General features: G+C 41.0%; 1 protein-coding gene across 1 annotated transcript; it reads left to right on the forward strand.

Annotated features, from left to right (window-relative positions):
* The first annotated feature begins 6,516 nt into the window (after positions 1–6,516).
* On the forward strand, positions 6,517–18,823 carry LOC141801188 (basic helix-loop-helix transcription factor scleraxis-like). Its single transcript, XM_074684151.1, has 3 exons — positions 6,517–6,911; positions 7,172–7,388; positions 18,419–18,823. Exons 1-3 carry the CDS (start codon positions 6,517–6,519, stop codon positions 18,455–18,457), a joined length of 651 nt encoding a protein of 216 aa, XP_074540252.1. The 3' UTR covers positions 18,458–18,823.
* The last annotated feature ends 5,970 nt before the right edge of the window (positions 18,824–24,793 follow it).

A 24,793-nucleotide genomic window follows, 5' to 3' on the forward strand; every position in this document is an offset into this window, starting at 1 on the left:
AGCCTGGATGTAAAAACAAATAAGACTCAAATTATAGAGAAAATAGACAGATGACTGAAGCTTCTTTACACATGAAATAACCAATTTTTACTGCTCAGCCCAACTAGTCAGTGAAAATGCTGTTTTTAAGGAAAGAAGTGATGTGGTACCTGTTAACATCATAGACTGTATATAGAGTGGACAGCGTGGCTCGGCCATTTACCATTGTATGGTTTTGAAGCCAGAATACCCCAGTCACAGTTGCAACCATTAGTAGCAGTTGTGCAGCCAGAGTCTGCGAAGAAGAGACTGTGAGGGATTCTGGGAGGATCTGAGTGGAGCTGGGTGACATATATATATATATATATATATATATATATATATATATATATATATATATATATATATATATATATATATATATATATATACACACACACACACACACACACACACACACACACACACACACACACACACACACACACACACACATATATATATATATATATATATATATATATATATATATATATATATATATATATATATACATATATTCTTTCAAATGTCTAATCTCTTCTCTGCTCTACCTCCTGACATATTTTACAATCCCCAAAATAAATACACAAGAAGATCTGTCAATCTGTCATTGATAAGCGTGACATAAAGCCACATTTTTAACTTCTTATAACTACTGAAAACAAAACTTTCCATAAAAAAAAGAGGACTTAAATAAGACAGCCAAAGAATATCTTCAAATAACCACAACAATTGGGTGTGAGAAACATTACGAGGTGTATTAATTTTTTAAAGTTTGACCACAGCCCCTCTGGAATGACTGGAGAGCCAGATTTTTTTTTACCCATACTTCAGCCAGCCACCAGGGGGAGCAGTTTTTTTGTGGGGACCTCACTTCGAGCCGAGCAAGATGACGTCCTTATTTTTTTTATTTTTATTTTTTTTACAGTCCATGGAGATCATAAACACGTGATAAGGATTACTTCTGAAGAATTTAACTTAAGGCATTATTCTGATAAAATCCATATTATTTCCAGGTAGGACTTTAGAGCTTAGAGAAACCTGAAGTTGAAAAAGCGTCTTTAATGAGTTTAGATCTCAGAACATCCACAGGAAACATTAATGAATAGTAAACTCTAACTGATGAAAACTTAGCTATTAAAGCTAGGCCCTGTATCTTATTCATGTCAAAGTAGGGTGATCATATTCTGAAAGCCCAAACAGAACCTACCTAGCCTCTTGGAGATACTGCAAGAATACCCAAAGCTTCCCACGGGTCAGGACTACGGTGAAAAGAGAGTTGTTTTTCTGCAGTTTGTCTTTGTCTGTGTAAGTGGCATTTTCAGTCAGAGCATGTTTCTGTTTTGATCTGAGAGAAGGAGAGGGTGCAGTAAGCTAGTTTACTCTTTGACACCCTCCAACCGGCTATGCTAGCTTGTTAGTGATACCAGTGTTAGCAGCAAAGCTGTGAAGACAGAGTGTGAAAAGTTTTAGAGTTGACATTTAACCTGATGTGCGCTTGCTCTTTCATTTTTGTTTTCACGCTGGAAACAAATACACACAAAAACACACACTTGAAAAAAGCCAGACTAGCCAATCAAGCTAACTAGCAACCACCTTTGTCCTCCTGGTAGGCAACGGAACTGGATCTGTCTTCTAACTTTTCTGCCTGTCATCGCTGCTTGAGCTTAATCTTTTCCAAAGTAAATGCCCGCACACCATCCGACTTGCAGTAACAATAAACAATTTTTTATTTCACAAAGTTTCGGTACTAGACCTTCATCAGGCAAACCAATCTTTTAAAATTTGTTCAAAAATTTGATAAAGTCCAAGGAAAACAGCTTCAGCAGACATTCAGCTCAACACAGATGAATAAAAAAGCGTACTTTGTTGTCATTATCAACACCAGACTTATTATTGCCCGCTGCTCAACTGGTTACAGCTTCAGCCTGGGTTGCGTCTCGACATGCGCTGACTGCATTTCACATTATAAATCTTTATTTAATGGGATGTAAGGTAAAAAGTTTCTCCATCATTTCTCAAAGACCCAGTAACTGACAACCAGTGGTTATGATTATGTAAAAATCCAGAGTCTGCATTTAGTCTTGGGTCAACACTTTATGTAGTTTTATGTAAATGTCACCATTACTATGCTGTAATATAGCTATTTCCTTTATATAACATTCCTTTGGCAAATGCAGCCATGTGTAATTATGAAAAGCCTTAAAGTCTGCCTTATACCCAGTTCAGTGTTTTCTGGCCTGCGGGCAAGATTTCAGAGAGAAATGGATACTGTGTGAGATCGGTCACACACTCCTGGGAGATGCAAATCAGAGCGAGATCATGGTAATGCATGTAATGACGGACCACAGAGCGCGCGGCTGGTAGGAAATACAGCGGAGGAGAGGGGAGTCACAAATCCATAGACAGTCTGTTTAAACACAGTCATTAATCAAGATATCTGGGTGTAGATCTATTTGCATAAATATAAATAAATTTGTACAAGTCAAAATTAAAGACTGCTTAAATATGTGTCACACTCTAAAAACTTCCTCAGGGTTTTGGGTGACTTTCATCAAAAAGTAGCTTCAAACAAATGTGTTGATTTGATCATTTAACTGAACAAACAATGAAGAGCATCATCATCATCAGCAGCAGCAGCAGCATCAGCATCAGCAGGGTATTCTCAGATGTTTTTTGTTTAACTCTGATGATTTTAAGGGCTGCAATGATTTGACAGTTTAAAAGAAATAAACTAAAGAAAAAAGATTAAAAAGCCTGCCGTCAACTCGACTGTTCTGACTGGAGTTAGCCACTGATCCAAACGGGCCTCGGGACCAAAGCTTATTGTTTACCTCATGTTGTCATGATTTTTTTCCTTTGCAAGAGCAATGAGCTGTTTGATTGCTTTGCAATGTTGGCTCTTCCAAAACAAAGTTTGCTTTTGTTGGGCAGCTCTTTTCTTTTCAGTCCAGATCCATTAAGGCTTTTGATACTTCCAGAAGTGAAACAACTAGGGCAGCCCTGAGATCGGCTTTTGAACCTGGATCACAGGTAGAGTGAAGGATGTGGTGTTTGAATGTGATCTATGAAAAAGGTCAGTCCAGAGGACCCAGGGCACTGGATTGATGAAACAAATGTGCTTTTACAACTGACAGGATGTAATGTAGATCAAGAGTGAGCCTCAGAGGTTCAGAGCTGACAGCCAAGAAACTGTTTTTGAACACACTTGATATCCAGTGACCGGATGTGTTACGTGAGATCTCGAGGAGAATGGAAAAATGATCGTAGTAAAAACCACTTGTTTCCATGACTGTCTTGGTTCAGTTTATTTTTTCTGCAGTTGTTGTTATCTGCCAGGAGTTGAAGGGAATTTATTATGAATTTGCATGTCTAGCATACACCAACCACAAAACGTTAGCCCACACAGTCTTGGCCGACCATGCAGGAACAGACAAGTGTTGCCTGGTCTGAAGCTGCCTTCAGGCCAGATCACTGAGAGCCAGCCCTGATGCTTTTTTCATGAATATAAATTATAGAGTGGAGTCTAATTCTTTTTCATTACAGCGGATTGACACTGGTTTGATCCCACCTGTAGCTGCCCCATCGGTCTGCCTCCTCCAGCCACGCTGCCCCGAGCACTTCATGTACGTACTGCAGTCCACTGCTGCAGCCAGCTCTGGCCTCAGTTCAGTCAACACCACAGAATAAACACCACCACTGTGATTGAAGGCTAGAGATGGATTCAGAGAGGAGGGAAGCAGAGAGAAATATGGACAGCAGAGGAAAACAGTGATGAATGTCGAGAGTAACATTGTGTAACTGACGGATTATTCATTGTGCTATTAGTTTTCAGCAGCAGCTCTTGGTTGCCAATCTACACAAAAGAAGCATACCAGCAATGGCAGCCGGGTCTAGAGTTTTCAATAATGCACCACAGAGGATTACAGACTTCATAGTTGAGTTTTACATAGGCTGTCAACCTTTAAACTCTGCACAGTTGAAGCAGGAAATAAAATTTAAGGGTCAGTCAGTTCCTTGGAAATGAGTTAAGTTGCTCGATCAAAGCTCATAAAATCCCCAAAACTTTAAGTTAAAAAAGCAGATCAGAGTTTTTGCAGAAGTTTTAGTGAAAACTGAGGTTCATTTTCCAAACTGCTGCAAAACCTCAGCACTTCGAGAGAGATTGTTAATATGCATCTGTTGTGATTTGTCCAGATCTCTGCTTGATAAAAAGATCTGTTTTATTACGTTCTGTCTTTCATTAACTCTCTCCCACTCTGAATTTCCTCCCTGATGCTGTCTCCTCTCGTTTGTCTTCTCTTTCAGAAGAAGACAGATTATCAAAAGGAGTGTAAGTGAGTAAAGAAGCAGCTCCCTTTCTAAACACCCAAGCCTCCCCTCCTTCGTCACTCAAAACACTCCACCCTGAAAATCCCTTGAGGACAAACAGCCTGCGGGGCCCCGCAGCGTCACAGCTTGTGCAGATAAAAGGACTCAGCTGTGGCTCAATGAGCCGACTTTCTGGCTTCCACCACGAGCCTGAACTGTCCAGCTCTGTGGCTGCACGCCTCTCAGCCTGCTGTCCGGGGACAAACACAGCCCAGAGGAGGGAGGCGGAGGGAGGGAAAGAAGACACGGGGAGAAAAAGGGAAAGTCTTCCCTCAGCATTCAGGCCTCTCAGCTGCTTGCAGTCAACTATGTGGTCAGAGAGAACAACTGTTTCTGAAAACCTAAGTCCCAGTCTTACTTCCGAGTGATAACCTGTTTTATCATGAAATATATGTAGGTCAAGTATGAAGCAATAAAACAGATTTAAGATTGAATGAATCTTTTACATGAGCAGGAGAAGATCAGCAAAGAGATTAGAGGCATGAGCAGCAAACATTTCCTCACAGGAGCTTTAACCGCCACAAATTAAGAACGTAGGTGTCCTTTTGAAGAATTATTATCAAAATACTTAAAACTTTTTTGAAATAGACAGAGCTGTGTTCTTTTAACCTCTTAAGACCTGAGCTTTTGTCTGGTGTGTTTTTTTTTCTTAAATTCCTTGCTATTTGGGATCAGTTAAACCTGATAGGTATAATAACTAAACTTGGTCATTGCACAGGAAGTTTGATTATTTTGTTATGAATTCTCTATTAGCTGTTTATTAGCAGTGTTATTGTACTTAAATACATTGTTTTTTCCACTGAAATAGGTGTAATGTTGTGATTTCACCAAAAAATGATGTGGTCCCTAAATGAGGCTAATTGGTCAGAGTTAAAAAAAGAAAAAGAAGTATCATGGGCCCGAGAGGCCACATTTGTGGACCCTGGGTCTTAAGAGGTTAACATAACATTGTTTCTGTACTTTTTCAGATTCATGACATGAAAAGAACAGAAAACAGGGAAATTGAAAAAACTTAAAAACAAATGATGACCAAAGATTAGGAAATTGTTTGAAAAGCAGAGAGCAGTGAACACCGTTTTTTGAGGACTTGGCCTCAAAGAGAGATGAACATTCAAGCTAAAGAAGTTTTCGTCTCCATGTGTTTGTAAGAAAAGTCCCAACGTCAGTCTGATGTTGGATATTTGTTGCACCAGATGATAAATCAAATAGTCTGTCTTTCCAGCTGGAGTAACAAACTGATTAGTTTACAGTGTTCAGATTATTAATCTGTGTCCAGGGCCTCCACAGATCTCCAAACCCTCCTAACAAATGAGGATGACAAGCTCCGTTTTAGGGTGGATTTCCCTTTAAACACATCAGCGTTCAGCCAAAACAAACGGCTGCTGATGGTTCGCCTCTTGCCTCCGGTCTCTCTGGCCTGCTTCTCGACAGCAGCCGAGGGACTCTCAGTGCCCAAAGGGAGGAGCGGACAAGTCCTGCGGCCCTCCCACCAGCTATAAGACCCAAGGCAGACGGAAACACTCAGACAGCAGGCACACGTGGAGCAAAGAGGCTTAAAGAGGCAGAGAGAGGAGGACGTAAAGAGAGGCTGAGGCAGACCAAAGGAGAGAAGGAGAGTCAAACTTCTGCTACAGACTGGGAGCAGTTTGGGATTTAAGCAGACAGATTTAGAATCAAAGGAATGAGTCAGAAGTTTTGAGAAAAGAAAAAAACTTAACTTAAGAGCCATTTGGCTGCAACAGACCACTGAAGTTTGACTTCTTCTACCAGAGGATTTACAGAGAGAAGATCTGGCCTTTGGGATGTGAAGTGTTTTTGTACCAACCAGGAGAGAAAAAACTGACCTGGCGCCTGCAAACACCTGACACAGCAGCTTTAAAGACAAGTCACGCATGACCACTGACTAAGGATCAACTTTCTGATCTGTTGAACTGATTCAGCATCTTAAGGGCTGACTCACCTGGCTTCATCGAGTGTTGGACAGAGAAGAAGTTTGGAGTTAAGGAACTATCTTTGCTTCGGCAGCACCCAGAGAAAACGGGCAGAAATATTTCTGATAACAAGTCTGACAGTCAAGTATCTAAGGATAGGCCAGCAGCTGTGAGAGCATCTTTCTAGGTGACGATGACATTTGCAATGCTACGCACGGCGCCTCCTGCAGGCCGCTTCTTGTACGGCGACATCGCCCTCCTTTCCGAAGATGATGAAGAGAACGGCAGCGAGGGTTCTGGTTCTGAGGAACGTTCCAACAACTCCTCCAACTCTGCAGCCTATCGCCTGTCCTCCTCATCGCCATCTGCCTTTCACATCAAGGTGAACAGGAAGAGGAAGCTGTGTGCGGGAATAGGGGCGGTTGACATGGAGGCCATGGTGGGGAGGCTGGGACCCCCGGGGTCCTCTCCCGTTGGTGAGGGTCGCCAGAGGACGGCAGCCAACGCTCGGGAAAGAGATCGAACCAATTCTGTCAACACGGCGTTTACAGCGCTGAGGACACTAATCCCCACTGAGCCTGCAGACAGGTAGGACGATACAAGAGTGGGACTGTGACAGAGTTATCATCTCAAACAGACTTATACTTCACTTATAACAAACCTCTTTAAATCTGGGGGAAAAAAAGTATCTGCTGAATTAACTATTGAGAGCAGGAACATCCAAAAATTTTGATTTCTGTATTGATGTTGATAAACTTTGTGTGTACCAATGCTTTTTTAAAAATGAATTTTAAACTGTCAATGTAATGTGGCTTTTTACCATCTTTTTCCTCTGACTTGACAAACAGGAAGCTGTCAAAGATTGAGACGCTACGTTTGGCGAGCAGCTACATCAGTCACCTGGGGAACGTCCTGCTGCTGGGCGAGGGGCTTCACGATGGACAGCCGTGCCACGCTCCCTCACCACCTTTCTTCCACGTTAACTCCTCCCCCGGCAGAGGATCTGACCAATCAGCTCAGCCGAAACACATCTGTACTTTCTGCCTCAGCAACCAGAGGAAAATGGTGAGCAGAGCCCACAAATTATAAATCATCAGCCGAGAAAAAAAATGTAAAAAAAACTGGCAAAAAATAAATCTCCAAAACAATGTTGGTAGGCGCTCAGGTAAATGTTTTTATACATTCAGTTTTCCTCTGTGAGAAGCTATCAGATTAAAAAATATGATAAAACAAATGAAATGAGCACTTGATCTGGGTTTAAATAGAAAAAGCTGTTCATTCTGCAGAGTGAAACCTCTTCGGGGAAAGTGTGCCGTGCTTTGAGGTCAACGTGGTGTTTAAAGCTGACCTGAGATCAGTGACTGTGCCTATAAACCTGATTGGCCCTGAGGGACATTAAAAGCAGAACCTCTTTAAAGTCCTCTTCTGGGGGTGAAGGACTTTGTGTTATTGTCCTGTTGGGGGTTCGTTTAGCTCGAGCAGGTGGCTTGAAAGTTGACTGCGCTTTCTGAAACCCTCTTAAGGTTTTAGCGAAGAGGCATTTGTGTAAGTAAGAGTCGACAGATCGGAGGAGGGGGAAGCAAACAGCGTGCAGACATTTTTTACCATTACACCGGCAAGACATTGAACCATAAACCAAACTGTGGTGTTTTCTTTTTCCTTTCTTTTAAAAATATGAATCCAAAGTTTACAAGAGTATTTACACAGCGAGTTAGATTTATGACGAGGCGACCATGAAGTCCTTCCAAAACCATGTGTATAATTTTAAGAATGTATTGACGTCAGTTTGAATATGAGATGGTTTTAATCATGACTGCTGAGGAACAAACATCAGTGACCAAGTTTGTTCCACTGAGAGTGGACGTCACAGGAGAACTGGGTTTAGTTTTCTAACCCAATCACACAATCAAGAGTTTGAAGCTGGCTATGATGCAGACTCTCTTTAATACTTATTTATCTAAGACTCAGGAGGAAACAAGGCCATGATTGAATACTTAATGGAGTTGTTTAAATGACTGTTATTCGAGCCACAAGTGCAGATGCAGATAGAAAGACCTCTTCATTTCAGAGGAACATTTTTTGAAACATAAAGAAATTTCTTACAGATTCTTTTAACCTAAATATTGAGAATACTGCATTTCCAGGTTATTTAGTTCTTACACGCACAACATAAAAACTCAGGAGCAGGTTCAGTGTTTAATGCAGGACATACCGTCCACATCAGTCAAACTGTTCATTTCACAGTAAACAGCTGAACTGCTTCTTCCTCCACTTCTTCACTGTTTGAATTCACCCAAACAGACACGTCGTAAAGAGAGCTTCATCCAGAGTGAGGCTCAGCTCCACTTTGATTGATTCCACACAGGAAATCAGCGTAATCAGAAACACTCGCCGCATGAGAAAGTCTTAAGCCTGATGAGAAATAGCAGAGAATAAATGATTCCTATCAGCTGACCGACTTCACATTTATAAGCCTGGAGTTCACTTCGACAAACACCAGCAGCCCCGTTCAGACGATGATAGAGAGGTGACGTCCTCTCAACTTTCCCCTCTTCAACCCAGCCGCTGCCCATTTAGCAGGATTTATGGGTAAGGAGCTGACATCTGGCAGACTCCCCCGTTACCCCAGCAGTGTGTGAAAGCTAATACCCTCCTCAGTGTCTAAACCCAGAGACCCTCGAGCTGGGGGGATAACCTGAGTCTCAGCAGTGAGAGTCCCTCCACCCTCCCTGCTGCCTCCCCTCTGAACCTCTGTGAGTGAAAGCCTAGACGTCCACAGTGTCTGAAACCCAGACACCCTCAGCCTGGACATGTCTCCTCTCTCCTCTTTTCCTTCCCTGTCTCCTCCTCATCCACCCTCACACACTCCTCACTCTGTTCCCCTCCCTCGTCTCTCTGTGTATCGATCAGCCGGGTGGAGGTCAGGGCTGTCAGTAGGAGCTGTGTAACACTATCTGCTGCTGTCAGCTCTCTGCTGCACACACACACCACTGACCTGTAAATGCATGCTGGGTAGAAAACAATTTTGAAACTTTCTCATGTCAAAAACTTCACATGTGGACGCTTAACTTGACGTCAGTCACCTGATGCTGTTTCCCATTAGCTCCATAACAGAGAGCACTATTCACTGTTGTGTGAGCTGAACAGAAACACTTTCAGTGTCTTTCACTGACAGACGTTATATTTTCACTGCACAGTTATTGATTCTTCTGAGTCTACACTGATCATAAACTTAGAGAAATAAGAATTAAGGGTTTTAGTTTCAATCTGCTCTGTTCAAAAAGAGACAGGGGTTCTCATGAATCAGATACTTTTTTGTTTTTATTTTTCCCTTCCTTCAAAGTTATTGTCACGATCATGCATTAGACTTAAATCTCTTTCCATCAAATTACATATAACTGATGACAATCTAACTGATATATATATTTTTAAATATATATTCATTTATTTTAGTGTTTTTTAATGCAACTCATTCCGCAAAAGCCTAACTAGAGATAAGCTCTGTAAATAAGCCATAGATAGAAGCCTAAAGTGTTGCCACATAGAGCTTCAAAATACAATGAATGTAGAGGAAACTATTTGAGTTTCACTGATAACTTGATCAACTCACTGATTTTTTATTCATTGTTTTATTTATTTATTTTTAAATATCATTGTTGCTATATCCTGGCTGATTTGTATCATGAACTGTCAGATAAGTCTCATAACCCCAATCATTTTAGGAAAATATCTGAGTCCGTAGGAGTAAAGGGTTTGCTAAGGGGGACTACTTTCAGTGGCGGATTGATATTCATTTTGTGCGTTATACGGCGGCAGGATTGACCCTGAAGGTTTTCAGGTAACTTGTGTCATAATGTTTAAGCTGTTGTTGTTTTTTTGTTGATTTTTTTGCACTCCAAAAACAAAGTGGCTATCACCAGATTCCTGAAAGAGAAGGGATCTCAGACCCACCTGGCACGTGAATGGTTAACTGTTGATTGGCAGCACCTGAGAGGATTTGATTTTCCCTGGAAAAGTGGCCGTTCAGAGGGTTTAAGTGGGCTAAAGGGCAGAGTCAGAGCTGTGATTACGGAGAGGAAACGATTGTGGAGGTAAAACGAGACTTTGTGCTCTCTTTGTATGTTTTTATGCTCATTGAGGTTCATCACAGCTGTCAGCTCTGCTTAGAGCCGCTGCTACAATTATGCTTATTTCCAGAGCTGGAGAGGGTGAAAGTGAGAAAAGTATACGCTCATTTCCTCTTATTATGTGTCCATACAGTATAACTGTTTCAAAACAAACAGTGTGTTAGTAATGACTACTGCACTGAGAGGGGGAATTACATATTCACCGGAGCACTGATGGGATTTCATTATGTGAGACTTTGTGCTCAGAATTCATGATGCTTTTATCTGAATCACTAAATTTAGAGTTTTGTGTCTTTTGAGTGTTGCTGACCTGAAAATCTCCTCAGTGTGAGCCTGCAGGAGAAGAGCCTGTATCCTCCCCTGCTGTTGCTCAGTTTTAGCGATACTCTGGTATCCTCTTCAGCTCTGCTTGAACACACAGCAGGATGTTTCTACTCAGTATCTTTTGATTAGAAGCCAAGGTTATCCTCCCACCTTCATACTGACAAACTTTCAAATAGCATTTACGGGCTGGATCAGCAGCAGCAGTCTGACGGGGATGAGCTGGAGTGCAACCTGTGCTTTTGATACCAGCAGGAAAAATAAAGGAGACACTCCTGATGGATCCATCAGTGAATGAGATGTACAGGACTGAGGATGGAGGAATGAGGCCTGCTGAATTCCCTGTGCTGTCGGGTTGATTGATGCAGATATCCTGTGCAGGCCTCTATGTGCTGATGGCTGCAACTGTCAGGTGCCTGAACGTAGGAAACTTGGATGATTTAATCATTGAGGTGTTATTATCTCCTGTGTTACTCGCTGGGACATTTCCATAAATTACCTTAAATGTGTTGCACAGACAGAGCGTACACACACAGCTCTACACCTGCATTTATATCCGCTATCAGTCAGGACGGCATGTGAGAGGCTCTTTAATATCACTGTCTGGACTCATGAATTTGTTTAGCACTCCTCTTGTACGAAACAACACATCCAAGGTCTGCAGTGCCTGAAACACTTTTAAAGCTTCCTCTTATTACTCCACCTTATTTCTTTTGGCCGGCTACATCAAGAGGGTCAATTCGATTTAATGGCGAACACAAACAGAGACATGGATCCATCAGCCAATAACAGCAATCAACATGAATTTTTTCCTCATCAAGCTGGATGTGACAGGTCCTAACATTTTCCAACGGAGGAAATTTAAAGACGCTCATTTTACAAATTAAAGGCGTATTTATGTGTTAGGAAACTAAATAAAAATGCAGCAAAAATATGACTCAAATGATACTCACTTAAAAAGACCTAAAAAGTCCTTTGTGATGGTTTTATTTAGTCAAGTTTACAAGCATTTCAGGGCACAACCCTGATTTTATCCCAACTGAAGGAATGCTATTTATTTGGAATTTCTAGATCTTAAAATAAGATGTGTAAAAATTAAGCCAAACAAAGCAGAAAGGATGACAGCAGCTAATATCACGCAGAGCTTTAATTTACAGCTCAGGCTGCAGTAAAACTTTTACACGTGAGGATTTTTGTGTGCCGCTGGAAAGCAGAGTGAATAGAAAGACAGAAGCAGTGAAAGCATTCAACTAGGCGCAGATTTATCTGTTCTTCAGACTGTGTTTTGTGCATTTGTAGGAGGGAGAGTGTGTTTATGTGTGTTTGAGGCAGAAACTCTGAGGTTATTTGATCTATGAGTGTTTGCTTCTTCGGGAATGGATTTGACTGACACAGGGTGACATTTTTACACCACTTCTACGTACAGTACACACTCTCACAGGCCCATGCACACACACTGGCGGGCTCTCTGTGTCTGGAAGTCATTGGTGGTGCAGAGCAGAGCAACAAATGAGCTAATTGTTCTGTAAATGATTTATCCTCTGCTGAGGCCTGTTCAGCCAGTGTTTAATTCAGCTGCTGCTATTAGAAACACATTGACGACAGGCTTTGATGGTGATGTTAAAGAAGGCTGGAAACCACTCTCTGAGAAACGCCCTCGCCGCTCACACACGTATGACACATGCAGGCACACACTCACAGAAATACAGAGCACCACACTCAGAGAGACTTTTATCAAAAGCATTTCACTCTCCCTCTTTTATTTTTTCTTCTCAGCCAGACGGCACTTCATTGCGTCTTTCTAGACACCCTAAAAAAAAAATCCTCATATATGATTACTCACTTAAGGAGCCCCGGATCACGACGGAGCTTTCAACACTTCTAAAGTAATGGTGTGCAGGAAGTTGTGGAAACAGAGATGGAGAAGGAGCAAAAGAGAGGCAGAGAAATACCCAACGACTCAGCGGGATAATCAACGTAGCTATTTATCCTCCGGTTTGGACAGTTGGTTTTTAGACTGGGCCGAAGCTTCACTTTGCTTCTTTATAGAGATGAAATGAAGCGTGCACCTGAGGAGAGCTAAAATGCACGGATAGGACATGTGCAGGAGCAAACTAATAGCTGCGGTTTCTACAGACATTTGCTTATTAGTCTGTGTTCAGTGGAAAAAAGCCTGACGTCACTTGTGTGCATGAAGTAGACGTTTTAAGGTCAGAGATGAAAACTAAATTACCCTCATTTGCTGATATTGCAGCGTGGTGCTGAGTGGAGTTAATGTTTTGAGTCTCATCAATAAGAGCTACATCTGTTTGCTTCTTGTTCAGTCTATGCTAATGAGGTGCATCGAAGAGAGCGCGTCTGCAGGAGGAGATCCTGAAATATATTCTTACACACGCTCTGGCTGTGAGTGTGTGTGAGGCTCTGGCTCTGTGTATGACGTGAGGCTTTATGCATGGACCTGTCTGTATATTTTGAGCACAGATGGAAGCAGTTAAATTCTAATTTAACACCAACAGAAGAAGTCGGGTCAGATAACTAACAAAATCTATTAGCAAAACTATCATTCTGTTGTCATTTGGTCTGCAGGGAGAGGGCTGCTCGCGGAGCAAATTCAAACAAAAACACAGAAAGCTGAGCCCCTCTCAGAACAAACCTTAAAGAAAACTAAAACACAGAGAAAAGCAGGAGCTGGCGGTTCAAAGTGTGCAGTTTCTTCAGTAAATATCCACTGAAGCTAATGACATATTGGCTGTTGCAGGGTGCACTTCTTAGCTCTGATGATAAAGTGATGTTTGGTGCTTAAAGCTGCAGAATGAAGTCATCTCAGACCGGTGTGAATGTAGTCAGCCTTGTTCTGGAGTTATTATGGATGATTATTAAAACGTGGGAGCAATTAAATGCATGTGTGGGCGGCTGGTGTGAATTAGATCTGATTACACAATCTAAGATAAATCGTGTTTTTCAGGAGCCATCAGGATGCGTATCATCAAACCGCACTGAACATGAAGTTCATGTGTGATGAATCCAAGCCTCGTCAACGGAGGCTGTGGCCTCTTCGGTTTGATGGTTAGCTCCATTCATAAGTCTGAGGCGTTATTTACCACACTCTTCTTGATATATGTCTATAATCTTCAAACTCATGATCATTTATGGGGGTAATTTCAGCCTCTATGACACACCAGAGAGAGCAGACGTTTTCACATATTTACACTCGATAAACTAAAGGGCTATTACCAGTTTTCATTTCACGGCTGAATACCAATCTTCCTATACGATTGTCAGGGCCAGAAACCAAGTGGAATTATTTTTTCCAACCGGTCGTTCCTCTCTTTATGCAGCCAAGAGCTAAATTAGATGTTTATATTTGACAGGATGGCTTAACACAGGAAAAAGGAGAGGGAGGGCGCATGGAAAATCATCGTTTATAGGTGAGGAGCTGAGCTGAGAATCAGAAAAACAAAATCAAAGTTTGAATTCATTGACTTGATAAGAGAATTGTTCACAGTATTTACATTCATGTTTAACTTGAATAAAACAACAATATTGTTCCAGCGGGGTTAATATCATCGTATTGTATCTAACGTAAACATCATCAGGTAATCAGATTAGTGTCAGACAAATCACCCCCCTGGGAGCTCGTGGTATGTTTGAGCTTGTGTGTGTGAATGTGTGTGTGGGTGTTTTGAAGGAAGACAGAGAGAGAGGAGAAGTCATCTGAGCATGCCCGATTAGTCTTAAGGACATTGTTTTGACTACCAGGCCGACCTTAAAGCCCCCTCCGCCTGTTTTGACTGAACCAGCTACAGCTGTGCGCCCCAGACTGCAGCTCAGCGCTCACACTGCTTTCAGAGTAATCTCATCTCATTTGGTGAACAGTCTAATTGTCAAGCTTGGTTTTTAGAGTGTGACTTTAATTGTTTACCCACTTTACTCTGACCTGCTTCTCATAGTTTACTCTCACTGATAAACGCCTACAGTTTTCCACGCTGCCCTCCAACAAACAGCAGAGAGCACGGCTGCACTTGTTGCATCCAGCTGTTGGTTTCTTAGTTTGTGTTGGCAGAGAGAAAACAACAGCAGTACAGGAGCTGAGCCAAATGAAGAGGTATACGTGTCAGATGGAGCGTTTGAAAAAAATAGCACTGTTAGGACACTTTGGTGCTACTCTGCTGCCGGACACGGCTTCTTCAAATGTCTATTTTTTTCTTTGACTGCAGGACTTGAAGCTGTTATACTTCAGCAAAGTTAGAGTAAGTGTTTGGGTTTTTTGACAGTCCCTTTCAAAGAGGTAAAAGAGTAGAAACAAAGACAGTTCACATCATAATTTAAAGTAGGTGGAGGTATTAAGAACTTGGACTATGGATAAGTTTTTATGCTCAGTCTTATGTGTTTGGACATTCATTTTTGTAAAACAGGAAATGGTCCATGAGGTTTGTTGTATCCATTAAATCTCATGTTGTAGGTATTTATCTTAACAGCTCAACACATACAAGATCTGCCTCTCTCCGTGATCCTATGAAGACCAAGACTTCTTCAAAGTTTCATTATGTCTCCTTTTGTTTCTCATCTTATGGCCTGTTATTTCATTATTTTACAGACTCTTTATTCATTTGACAGAGCATGCACTGATGAGACATGTAACAAACCTTGTACCACAAAAGAAAATGAGAACAAAGCTCAAACTCTTATTTTTGCGTTTTTTTGGGGGGTTGACATCAAATATGTACTGGACTCTTTAGACAGCAGAGGCAACGGTGTTTAGTTGCAGCCATCCATGAGGCTGGGTATTCTAAAAACCAGTTCATTTGGTTTTTAGTTTCACAAGGACAACTTGATCCAATAGCAAAAACTTCCCTTTTGTATTTTTGTATGTACAGTAAAGTGAACAACTGCCCACACTTTGTAATGGTAAGGAGAAGAAAACTTTGTTATTGACAAAAATGGCTCAAATCAGCTCAAAGCCACCACCACTTGCTTCTGAAGTTAGTACTGGGACAGTAAAAAATGTCAACACATGAATAAATAATTCTAACTAGAAGTCTTTCATTGCTTACCTCTGATGTGTTTTGAGTATGAAGTTGTTGTACTTGTAGCAGACAGATCTAAAGACAGAAAAGCATCGTCTGCATTGAAAGATTTTTTTTTTTTCACAACAGCCGTAAACACATAAAATAAAGTTCCCCTACTAACATGTGCACTAAAACACAAAGTGATGGTGAACATGTGGCCAACAGAAAAAAAAGGTTTAATTCTAAATAACAACAAGATAATACTGGGGCCCTGCTTTCTGTCCAGCTGGTGTAAGTATGGAAACTGATTGTTTATGTGTCTCACACAAAGTGTAATCAGTGGGAGGAATGAGTCCTGTCTAAACTGCATGATCTCATCCTCTCATTACTGCCTGATATGCTTCCAAACACCTACCCACCTTTGTTGATGTCAGTCACATGGATTTTTCCAAACACCTACACCTTTTGCTCCGTCTGAGAGGAAATGTGGAACAGGTGTTAGGCTGATGAGAGGAAGGCGAGAGGGGGGCTGTGAGGGTGAGTGCAGACGATAGGAGAAGGGAAGGAGAGTCAGCAGATGACTGCAGAGCACAGAAGCTGATCCCGTCCAGCGACACTGAGTGCTTTCACTGATAAATTAAATTCCCTGTTCTCACTTGGGGATTAAAATGGAGAGTAGGTTTTGTTTTACAATTATCCTGACCACAGTTAAGGTCATTACAGACCAAGATCTTTTGCAGCCTGAGAGTTTTATCAATCACTAAGCATGACTAATAATAAGAAATATGAGTATGCCCTGTGTAGCACATCACTCAGTGGTGTTTTTGATAAAATCTCTTGACTGTGGCTTGGAAACAGAGAAGTGGACGTGAGCGGAGCAGAGGTTAAGTGAGGAGGGAAAAAGTGATGTTATTTTCCTGGCCAGATAGAGAAAGTCTCCCCACCCGCCAGGAAATCAAGTCTTCTGTGTCCTGATACCACAGATACATGAGAAGCATTTCATCATGCAGAGCTGTCATAGATCGGCTCATGATGTCACGATGTAGGCTTTGACACAGTGAGCTACCAACGCTGTAATAAAAACACAGAATGCATGCTGCTGCAGAAAGTGTGTTTATGTGAGTGCAAGGCCAGATGAAGAAGTCAGGTGCTGAGGTCTTCCTGTACTTTCCACTGCTTGAAAAGAAGCGTAACACAGTTTGATCCTTAGTTAAAGCTGTTTTTCTCCAGAGATGTTAAATATAAAAATACTGACTGAGGTGTTCTGCTGATGGACAAGATGAATGGTGTGAGATGGCATGGAGAGGGTTTGCTTTGGGATGCCAAATGTTAAGCCTCCTCCAGGTGTCGTGGGCCTAAGTTCAAAAACACCAGTGAGAAGAGGTGCCTACTTAATAACCCCAGTGATATACTGGCTCTTGCTGCCCATCTGTCTTCAGGCTTTGGTTAGTACAGGTAGTTGTGGGGTGGATGTCTTTACTTCACTCTTCTAAAAACACAGGTACGTGTTTTGCTCACATACATCGCTCATTTTATTTTCCGAGTGTCTATAACTGCAGAAGTAAACTTAAAAAAACAAATCCTGATGAATAGCGGTATAAAACTTAAAGCTACTGTGACGAACTTTGGAGCGTGTTGATTTTGGCGCCCCCCGTGTGGACAAAGTTACATCTCCTGTCTCTTTACTGCCTTGTTCTTCTCACATGTAGGTGGTGTTTTCTGCTCATGTAACTCATCACGATATCTCTGAACAAACAAAAGTGTCAGTCACTGTGAAGATTTGCTGTGAGAAACTAAACATGACCCTTTTTCTAGCTTGCTGCAAATCCTCTGGTTTGATGTCCGCCCTCTTGTTTCGTTTTCAGTCAATAAAAATAGCAATGTACAAACTGCTAATCTTGTTGCTTCTGTAGATCATCAAAAAGCATGAGTGCAGCCCATAGACTGTAAAAAAAAAATGGACGTCATCTTGCTTGGCTTGAAGTGAGGTCGCCACAAAAACTGCTCCCCCTGGTGGCTGGCTGCAGTATAGGTAAAAAAAAAAAATCCATCTCTCCAGTCATTCCAGATGGGCTGTGGTCAAACTTAAAAAAACTAATGCGCCTCATAGAAATGTTTCTCACGTCCGATTGTTGTGGCGATTTGAAGATATTATTTGGCTGCCTTGTATTCAAGTCTTCTTTTTTCTGAAAAGTTTTGTTTTCATTAGTTATACGAGGTTAAAAACAAGGCTTTACGCCACATTTAACAATGCTTGACAGCTGCCGTTCTTGCATATTTTTTGGGGGGATTGTAAAATATGTCAGGAGGTAGAGTCAAGAAGTGATTAGACTCAAAAAAGAAAAAAATATATGGATATTTTTGTCACCCGGCTCCACTCAGATTCTCCCAGATCCTTCACAGTCTTTACTGCGCAGACTCTGGCTGCACAACTGCTACAATGGCTGCGCCTGTGACGATGGTATTTTGGCTCCAAAACCATACAAAATGCTGTCCACTCTATAAACAGTCTATGGTGCAGCCTCACTCGTCCTTTCTGTGTAAACCTCCATTGTTGTCTCTCTGTTGATCTGAACTGCTCCTTAAAGTGCTTTTAGAGCTGAATTGTCATTAATGTGAAATGTTTTCTCTCTTGCAGAACAAAGACAGAGAGAGGAAGACGGCCATAAGAAGTTAACAGCATGGATACAAACCAAACTTCACTTTCAGTGATTTTACAACTTCCGCCACTTGAAGACTCATCAGATTGGTGAACCTCGTGAGACTCTGAAGGACTTCTCACACACTCTGAGACCTTTAAAGGAACCTTAGCTTCCTTATCTTTTTATCACTTTGCGTTTTTAAGGGTGTTTTCAAATATGTTTGAAACATTTCTGAAAAATGAAGCGTACTTTTGAAGGACAGTGGAAGACTGCGACAAACACTTATAATAAAAGACTTTTTCTTACTGTATCACTCAGAGTGACTCTGCTCGGAGTCTGAGGAACTTATGGCACATGATGACCCACAAAACCTATGAAAGACGTATTTGTATTCATGTGTTATTGATGTGTAAACTGAAATATTAATGTATATTTATGTGATATAACATTATATGATGAAACTATGTAATTTAACCAGCAATAATGGAAGGTTTGAAGGTAAAAATGTCGACACAATTTGAGGCGTCCCAAACAAACACATGCTGGAACTTCTGTGGTATTGTTTTTTTTATTTCTAGTAATCACTTCCTGAAAATGTCATCATGCTGGAAAATAAGTCAAGATGACCAATAAATATTTTGTATATCTGGGATACATTTATTTCTCTTTATTCTTTTTCTTGATATTTCACGTTTTTCTTTTGTCATGCTCTGTTTGTTAAGGTAAAGAAAGGATGCTTCTGGAAGTTTTAAGTAGTTTACCACAGATCTAAAGCACCACCTGATATCAGTAATAGCTCCGCAGTGACCACACCTGTTGCCCACATCAGCTCAGCTCCTGTTCTGACTTCTGACCGTCCCTCTCTCGGTCTCTTTTCTCTCACAAACTCGTCTTTCTCTTCTGGGGCACAGAGATCAGAGCTGACAGACAGACACAGGGTTTGAAGATGGGGTGGAGGAGAGGGCTTTGAGGAGCAGAGGAGAAAGGGAAAAAAGAAGAAGCAGAATTGAATCTGCAGGTATGGCTGCTTGGACATCTGCCTGTGTCCCCTCGCTGTCCTCTTCTTTACCTTTCCACATGCTCTTCTCCTCCGCTCCTCCTCTGCTCTTCCTCTCTTTTCCCCCGAGTGCCACTGGACCGAGTCTGGATGGTGATGGCTTTCCAACGTGTTTCGCTACACACCATTTACCTTTTCCCTACCTCTATCTATCTATCTATCTATCTATCTATCTATCTATCTATCTATCTATCTATCTATCTATCTATCTATCTATCTATTCTTTTTCAGTTCTCTTTCCTTTTTCTTGCTCCCTTTTTGAATATTTCCACCCTCTGTCCCACTTTTTATCGTCTCTCTCAGTTTTCTCCCAATCCGTCCACATCATTTACGGAAAATAATCAGAGCGCTGGAAATGTGGATTTGTCCTCACCTCCTTTGTTTAGAAAGAACAGCAATTTCATAAATGCTGGCGCCTTTTTTTTTTCTTCTGACAGCCATACAGATTCCCAAAACCACAAATTGTGACATAATCAATTATCATTTGTTTATAAAGACAGATAAATTACTGATCCTGGTGAAATTACAAATGAAGATCCATGGAAAAAGAGATACGGTCAGCTGAAAATGTTAGACTAAAGTTTGGTTCCCCTCCTCTGACAAAAGTCAGCTAAGTTCACATTTTCCTGAGGCCCTTAAAATTTATCACCAGATTTCAGTGATGTCAAGAGAGTTTTCTTGCAATAGGGTCTGCAGGAGTTTTTGCCACTTGTTAGTAGACACAACATTCAAACTAGGCTCCTCCTCAGATCAGTGCCAGCGGCAGCGCACACCCACAGTCTCAGACTATGACTACACGAACACGTTCACTTGCCCAGCAACCACCTGTAGCATCACAACTGACTTGGCATGTTAGCACAAGCTAATCACCTGTATTTGACACATACCTGGCTAGCAGAAAGCCAAGTCACGTTGCTCTTCGTCTCGAGCTGCTCTCCAAGTTAATGCGAGCCAAGCTTCATTCTTGTTTAGGAAAAAGCTTTGTCTGTTTGGCAATTTCGTTTTATTTTGGTCGTGTTTTTCTTGCTCCCTGCTACGTCCACTATCCTAGCTGCTCAGTATAGCTTCTTCCACTCGCTAATCAACATGCAAATTCACTTGCACTCTGGGTGCTCTGTGATTGGCTGATGAACTCTCTGCCCAGAAACATACAAATATAACCAAACATCAACATACAGGCTAATAATGATACCAACTGTCATTATTTGCTTCCATGTGTGAAGTCTCACATGCTTCAACACCTAAAAATCTTTATTAGTAGGTTGGGCTAAAACAGGAGGAGATCCACTGATGCTTTTTAGTGACCTCTGTTTATGTTCAAGCATACAGTAAAAACTTGAAATAAAGATGAGATATAAACAAGATATTTACTTCAACATATAAGGGAAAAAAAATAAGACTTGAATTAAATTTAAAAAGTAAAAATATCTTCAAACAGGGTTGACAAAATTGGAACAAGTCCACATCTCTGCTTTAAACATCCTGAAATGATGCTCATTTGAGCCTGTCAGGTCAATGAGGATTAAAAAAGTAAAGTTTAATGAATTATTTTCCACAAGAAATTATACAAAAGCACTTGTTTAGGTCTTTTCGCTGTGTATAAATCAGTTAAATGGAAAAAAAAAATTAATTCAGTCTGTCCTGGTTCAGCATATTAACCTCATTATACCTTATTTCTTTTTCCATTTTCCACTGTTAAACTAAATGTAAATGAGCCGTTCTTTTATAAAAGGCTCACCCCGTGCTGCTCCACTCCACTGTTTCCAAATTATTTTTTAACAATGCTAACAAGCTGTTTCTGCCACCGAGGTGCCAATTATGGAGCCTTTTTTCCCTTCAGCGTGACAAGTGCCCGGTGAAGAAAAACAACCAACAAAAATTCAAACGTCATTTGATCACACGGCCAAAACACAGTTTTTAGTGGAAGCTGCACTTAAAACAAAGCAGATTTATAGTGTGTGTAGTTTCACAAACACCCAGGAACTATAAACAGTGCTGAACACTTGCACTTGGTCCTGGAGCAAACGTTACTCACTGATGTCATGTTTACTTTAATTAAATAACTCACAAAGGTGACGATAGCGTAAAGGTGTAGATTTAAAATTGGGTTTAAAGGAAGAAATATAAGGTTTCCAGAGATGATAGTGAGCCTTAAAAAGCCTAAAATAAGCTGGAACTGCTATTGAATAATGACAAAAGACTGATGAAAAGAAAAAAAAAAATCCTTCCTGCAGAATCACTTATACCAAAGACAAAATGTTCTGGCAGATTCTGCCTGAAATGCCCTTTAAACTCTAGTGCCAGAGCAAATTTTTCCTCCCAAAACGTAACACCAGGAAACAAAATCCTGAATCTCAGGGCACAGTTTAAGGGTAAGTGGTCCCTGCTGCTCGCTGGTTCCTGAAACAAAGATTTAAAAAGCGCTGTGTGTCTTGTTTAAAAGATCTTAGTTCTATTATGAGCCGATGAGGCACAGATTATCTTACTGAGATTTTTTTTTAAAAAGGAAGCAATAGAATTAAAAAAAAATGTGTGTGTGTGTGTCTAGTGTGTCCTAATGACTTCTGGTCCAGTTAGTCTGAGAGTCTGATCTCTATAGCAGAACGTCTGTCTGAGCAGCAGAGAGCGCGGAAAAAGGAACTGGTTCCTCCCACACAGACCAGATCAGGTTCCCCCAACGCCTACACACACACACACACACACACACACACACACACACACACACACACACACACACACACACACACACACACACAGATGACCACTCACACACTCATACTCCAATGAACTTACATATGCACAAATAGATGGACGACTGCTTGCACGTGCTGCCACACACTCCCGTGCACACACACATGCGCGGGTCGTGCTAAGCAGGAGGATCTGTGATATAGCTTATATGTCTAATGATCTCTGTGTTTCACATCCATGAAAACAGATCAGCTGAGAGGGCAGACTGCTGCGGCGTAGTTAAGTGGGCGGTTTTGGACCAAGGTGAACCGGAGGTTGGATGATGGACTGGCTCTTATTATCAATAAAATGGTCTCAGACGATGATGCCCCCGTGGAAATCTGGCGTGTGAACGTTGATAGCTGGAGTAATAAAAAGCAGCTTTTGTCCTGGCATAAGCAGGTGGTACCAGAGCCAGAGGGGCTGAAGGTGAAGCCTGAGAATGAAATTTGATAAAATGAAACTTTATATTTGGAGTAAAGTTGAAAACTGGACGACCAAAAATAAGGCCTGATATGGAAAACAACACACAGTCTATTGCTATCACGGCGTCTGACAATAAAAGACATCACAGTGAGGCTTCATGCGTGCTTGTGAGCTCAACGATTACATTAATTTTATGGCCAATTGGTTTTCTTAATGCACAAGTGAATCTTGTAGGATATGGCTCATTGAGATAATAACATCAAGACTGGTACTTTGATTTTTTTAACTGGTAAAGTTGTCATGATCAGCAGATCATGTTCTCTGTTTCCTTTTGTTTTGCACCACCTGTCTTGCAAGGTAAACATCATCACAACTGGTGCTGAGGCAGTATTTCTGAACATATATGTGAACACTTGGCATGAGCTGAAAATGTTCTCTCAAAAGTAAAAGGAAATTAAAAATAGATTAAATGCAGATTGATTTCTGCCCAAAATGCTTCGAATAAGTAAAAGTTGAATCAGTTTAGCCCATGAAGCTGAGGTTCCACAAGTATTTTGCTTCATCCTCAGAGACGCATCTGTTCATGAGTTTCTGGAGTTTTAGTTCAACAGGAGGCAGTAAGATACACTTTCGTATGGCTCACTTTACCAGTCGGAAACCAATAAACCATGTTTTGTGGTTTACTTTACTTTAAAAAAAATTAGATTTATGGGAATAAAATTATTATTTAGTCTGTAAAAGTGAAAAGGTCTGTCCTCAGTTGAAGAAAACATTTAAAATTCTTGTTTCAGTAGGATGGCTCAGGAAATCTAAATACTCGTGATTATTTGCAACACAGCATGTTGAGTTTTTGTTCAAGGACAGCTTGTTTCCTGCACTGTGGCAAATATATATATTTTAAAAAAAAAAGCACATTATTATCAGAACCATCCCTCATTACATTGAACTGTAGTGTAGTAGTGTGCCTGCTTTTTGCGCTTCACACAAGCTGTTTTTCCCGTGGACGAGTAGCATTTGTCCACAAAGCTAAGGGCTGCTGGTTCAGGACTGCATTAGGACCCTTAAGATAGAACACATGTCTTATGACCGCTTCATCTTCGACGATTGGACAGTCCTTGATATCTTATTATGTCTTACAACAGCATAGGTCCAGGTTTTTTTTTTTTTTCTTCCCATCTCAAGCATTTAGGCTGTCACTGACCTATGGCTAAGCCAATCCCCCTCAGACAAACAGTGAATATTCTGTGACAGGTGCAATACCAGGTGTCACAGTAGGAGGCATTTTGTAGGATGCTATTAATGATTTTTGGAGACAGAAAGCTCACGTATCATCTAGAAGTCACAGAAAGGGTCCAAACTACACATCGGGGGGATAAATGCATCATTTTATTAGTGAGAAGGTTGATTAAAAGCTTAAGTTAAAAGAAAAAAATTACAGGTCCCAGTGCACAGAGTGGACAGTGTGGCTCTGCCATTTACCATTGTACAGTTTTGAAGCCAAAATACCCCCATCACAGGCGCAGCCATTGGTAACAGTTGTGCAGTTGAGACTGTGAGGGATTCTGGAAGAACCTGAGTGGAGCCAGGTGACAAAAATAATAATTGCTTTTTTCTTTTGAGAGTCTAATCACTCCTTGACTCTACCTCCCGACATATTTTACAATCTCCAAGAAAAATACACAAGAACTACAGCTGTCAATCATCGTCAAACATGATGTAAAACCTTGTTTTCAACCCGATATAACTAATGAAAACTTTTTTTTTTTCAGAAAAAAAGGACTTGAATACAAGGCAGCCAAATGATATCCTCAAATCACCACAGCAATTGGATGTGGAAAACTTTTCCAATTTTTTAAACTTTGACCACAGCCCATCTGGAATGACTAGAGAGCAGGATTTTTTGATTATACTGCAGCCAGTCACCAGGGGGAGCAGTTTTTGTTGCAACCTTACTTGGAGCTGAGCAAGATGACATCCAATTTTTTTTTACAGTCTATGGTGAACACATGACAAACTGCATCTCATTGCCATCGTGGTCTCAGACAAGATAGAGCGAAATAAGAAATACATAACAGCCTTTTTTCTTTTTCATCTACAACAAGCGCCTCCCTGTTAGTTTGGTGCCACAGTATTTACAATGAATAATTCATAGTAATGT

Source organism: Halichoeres trimaculatus, unplaced genomic scaffold (assembly GCF_033239565.1).
Source record: "Halichoeres trimaculatus isolate MK-OKI-2021-1 unplaced genomic scaffold, fHalTri1.1 fHalTri1_scaffold_12, whole genome shotgun sequence".
NCBI lineage: Eukaryota > Metazoa > Chordata > Actinopteri > Labriformes > Labridae > Halichoeres > Halichoeres trimaculatus.

Coding starts and splice junctions, on each gene's coding strand:
- LOC141801188 (XM_074684151.1), top strand. CDS start 6,517: ATGACATTTGCAATGCTACGCACGGCGCCTCCTGCAGGCCGCTTCTTG. Junction 6,912..7,171: donor CCCACTGAGCCTGCAGACAG/GTAGGACGATAC, acceptor CTTGACAAACAG/GAAGCTGTCAAAGATTGAGA. Junction 7,389..18,418: donor TCAGCAACCAGAGGAAAATG/GTGAGCAGAGCC, acceptor TCTCTCTTGCAG/AACAAAGACAGAGAGAGGAA.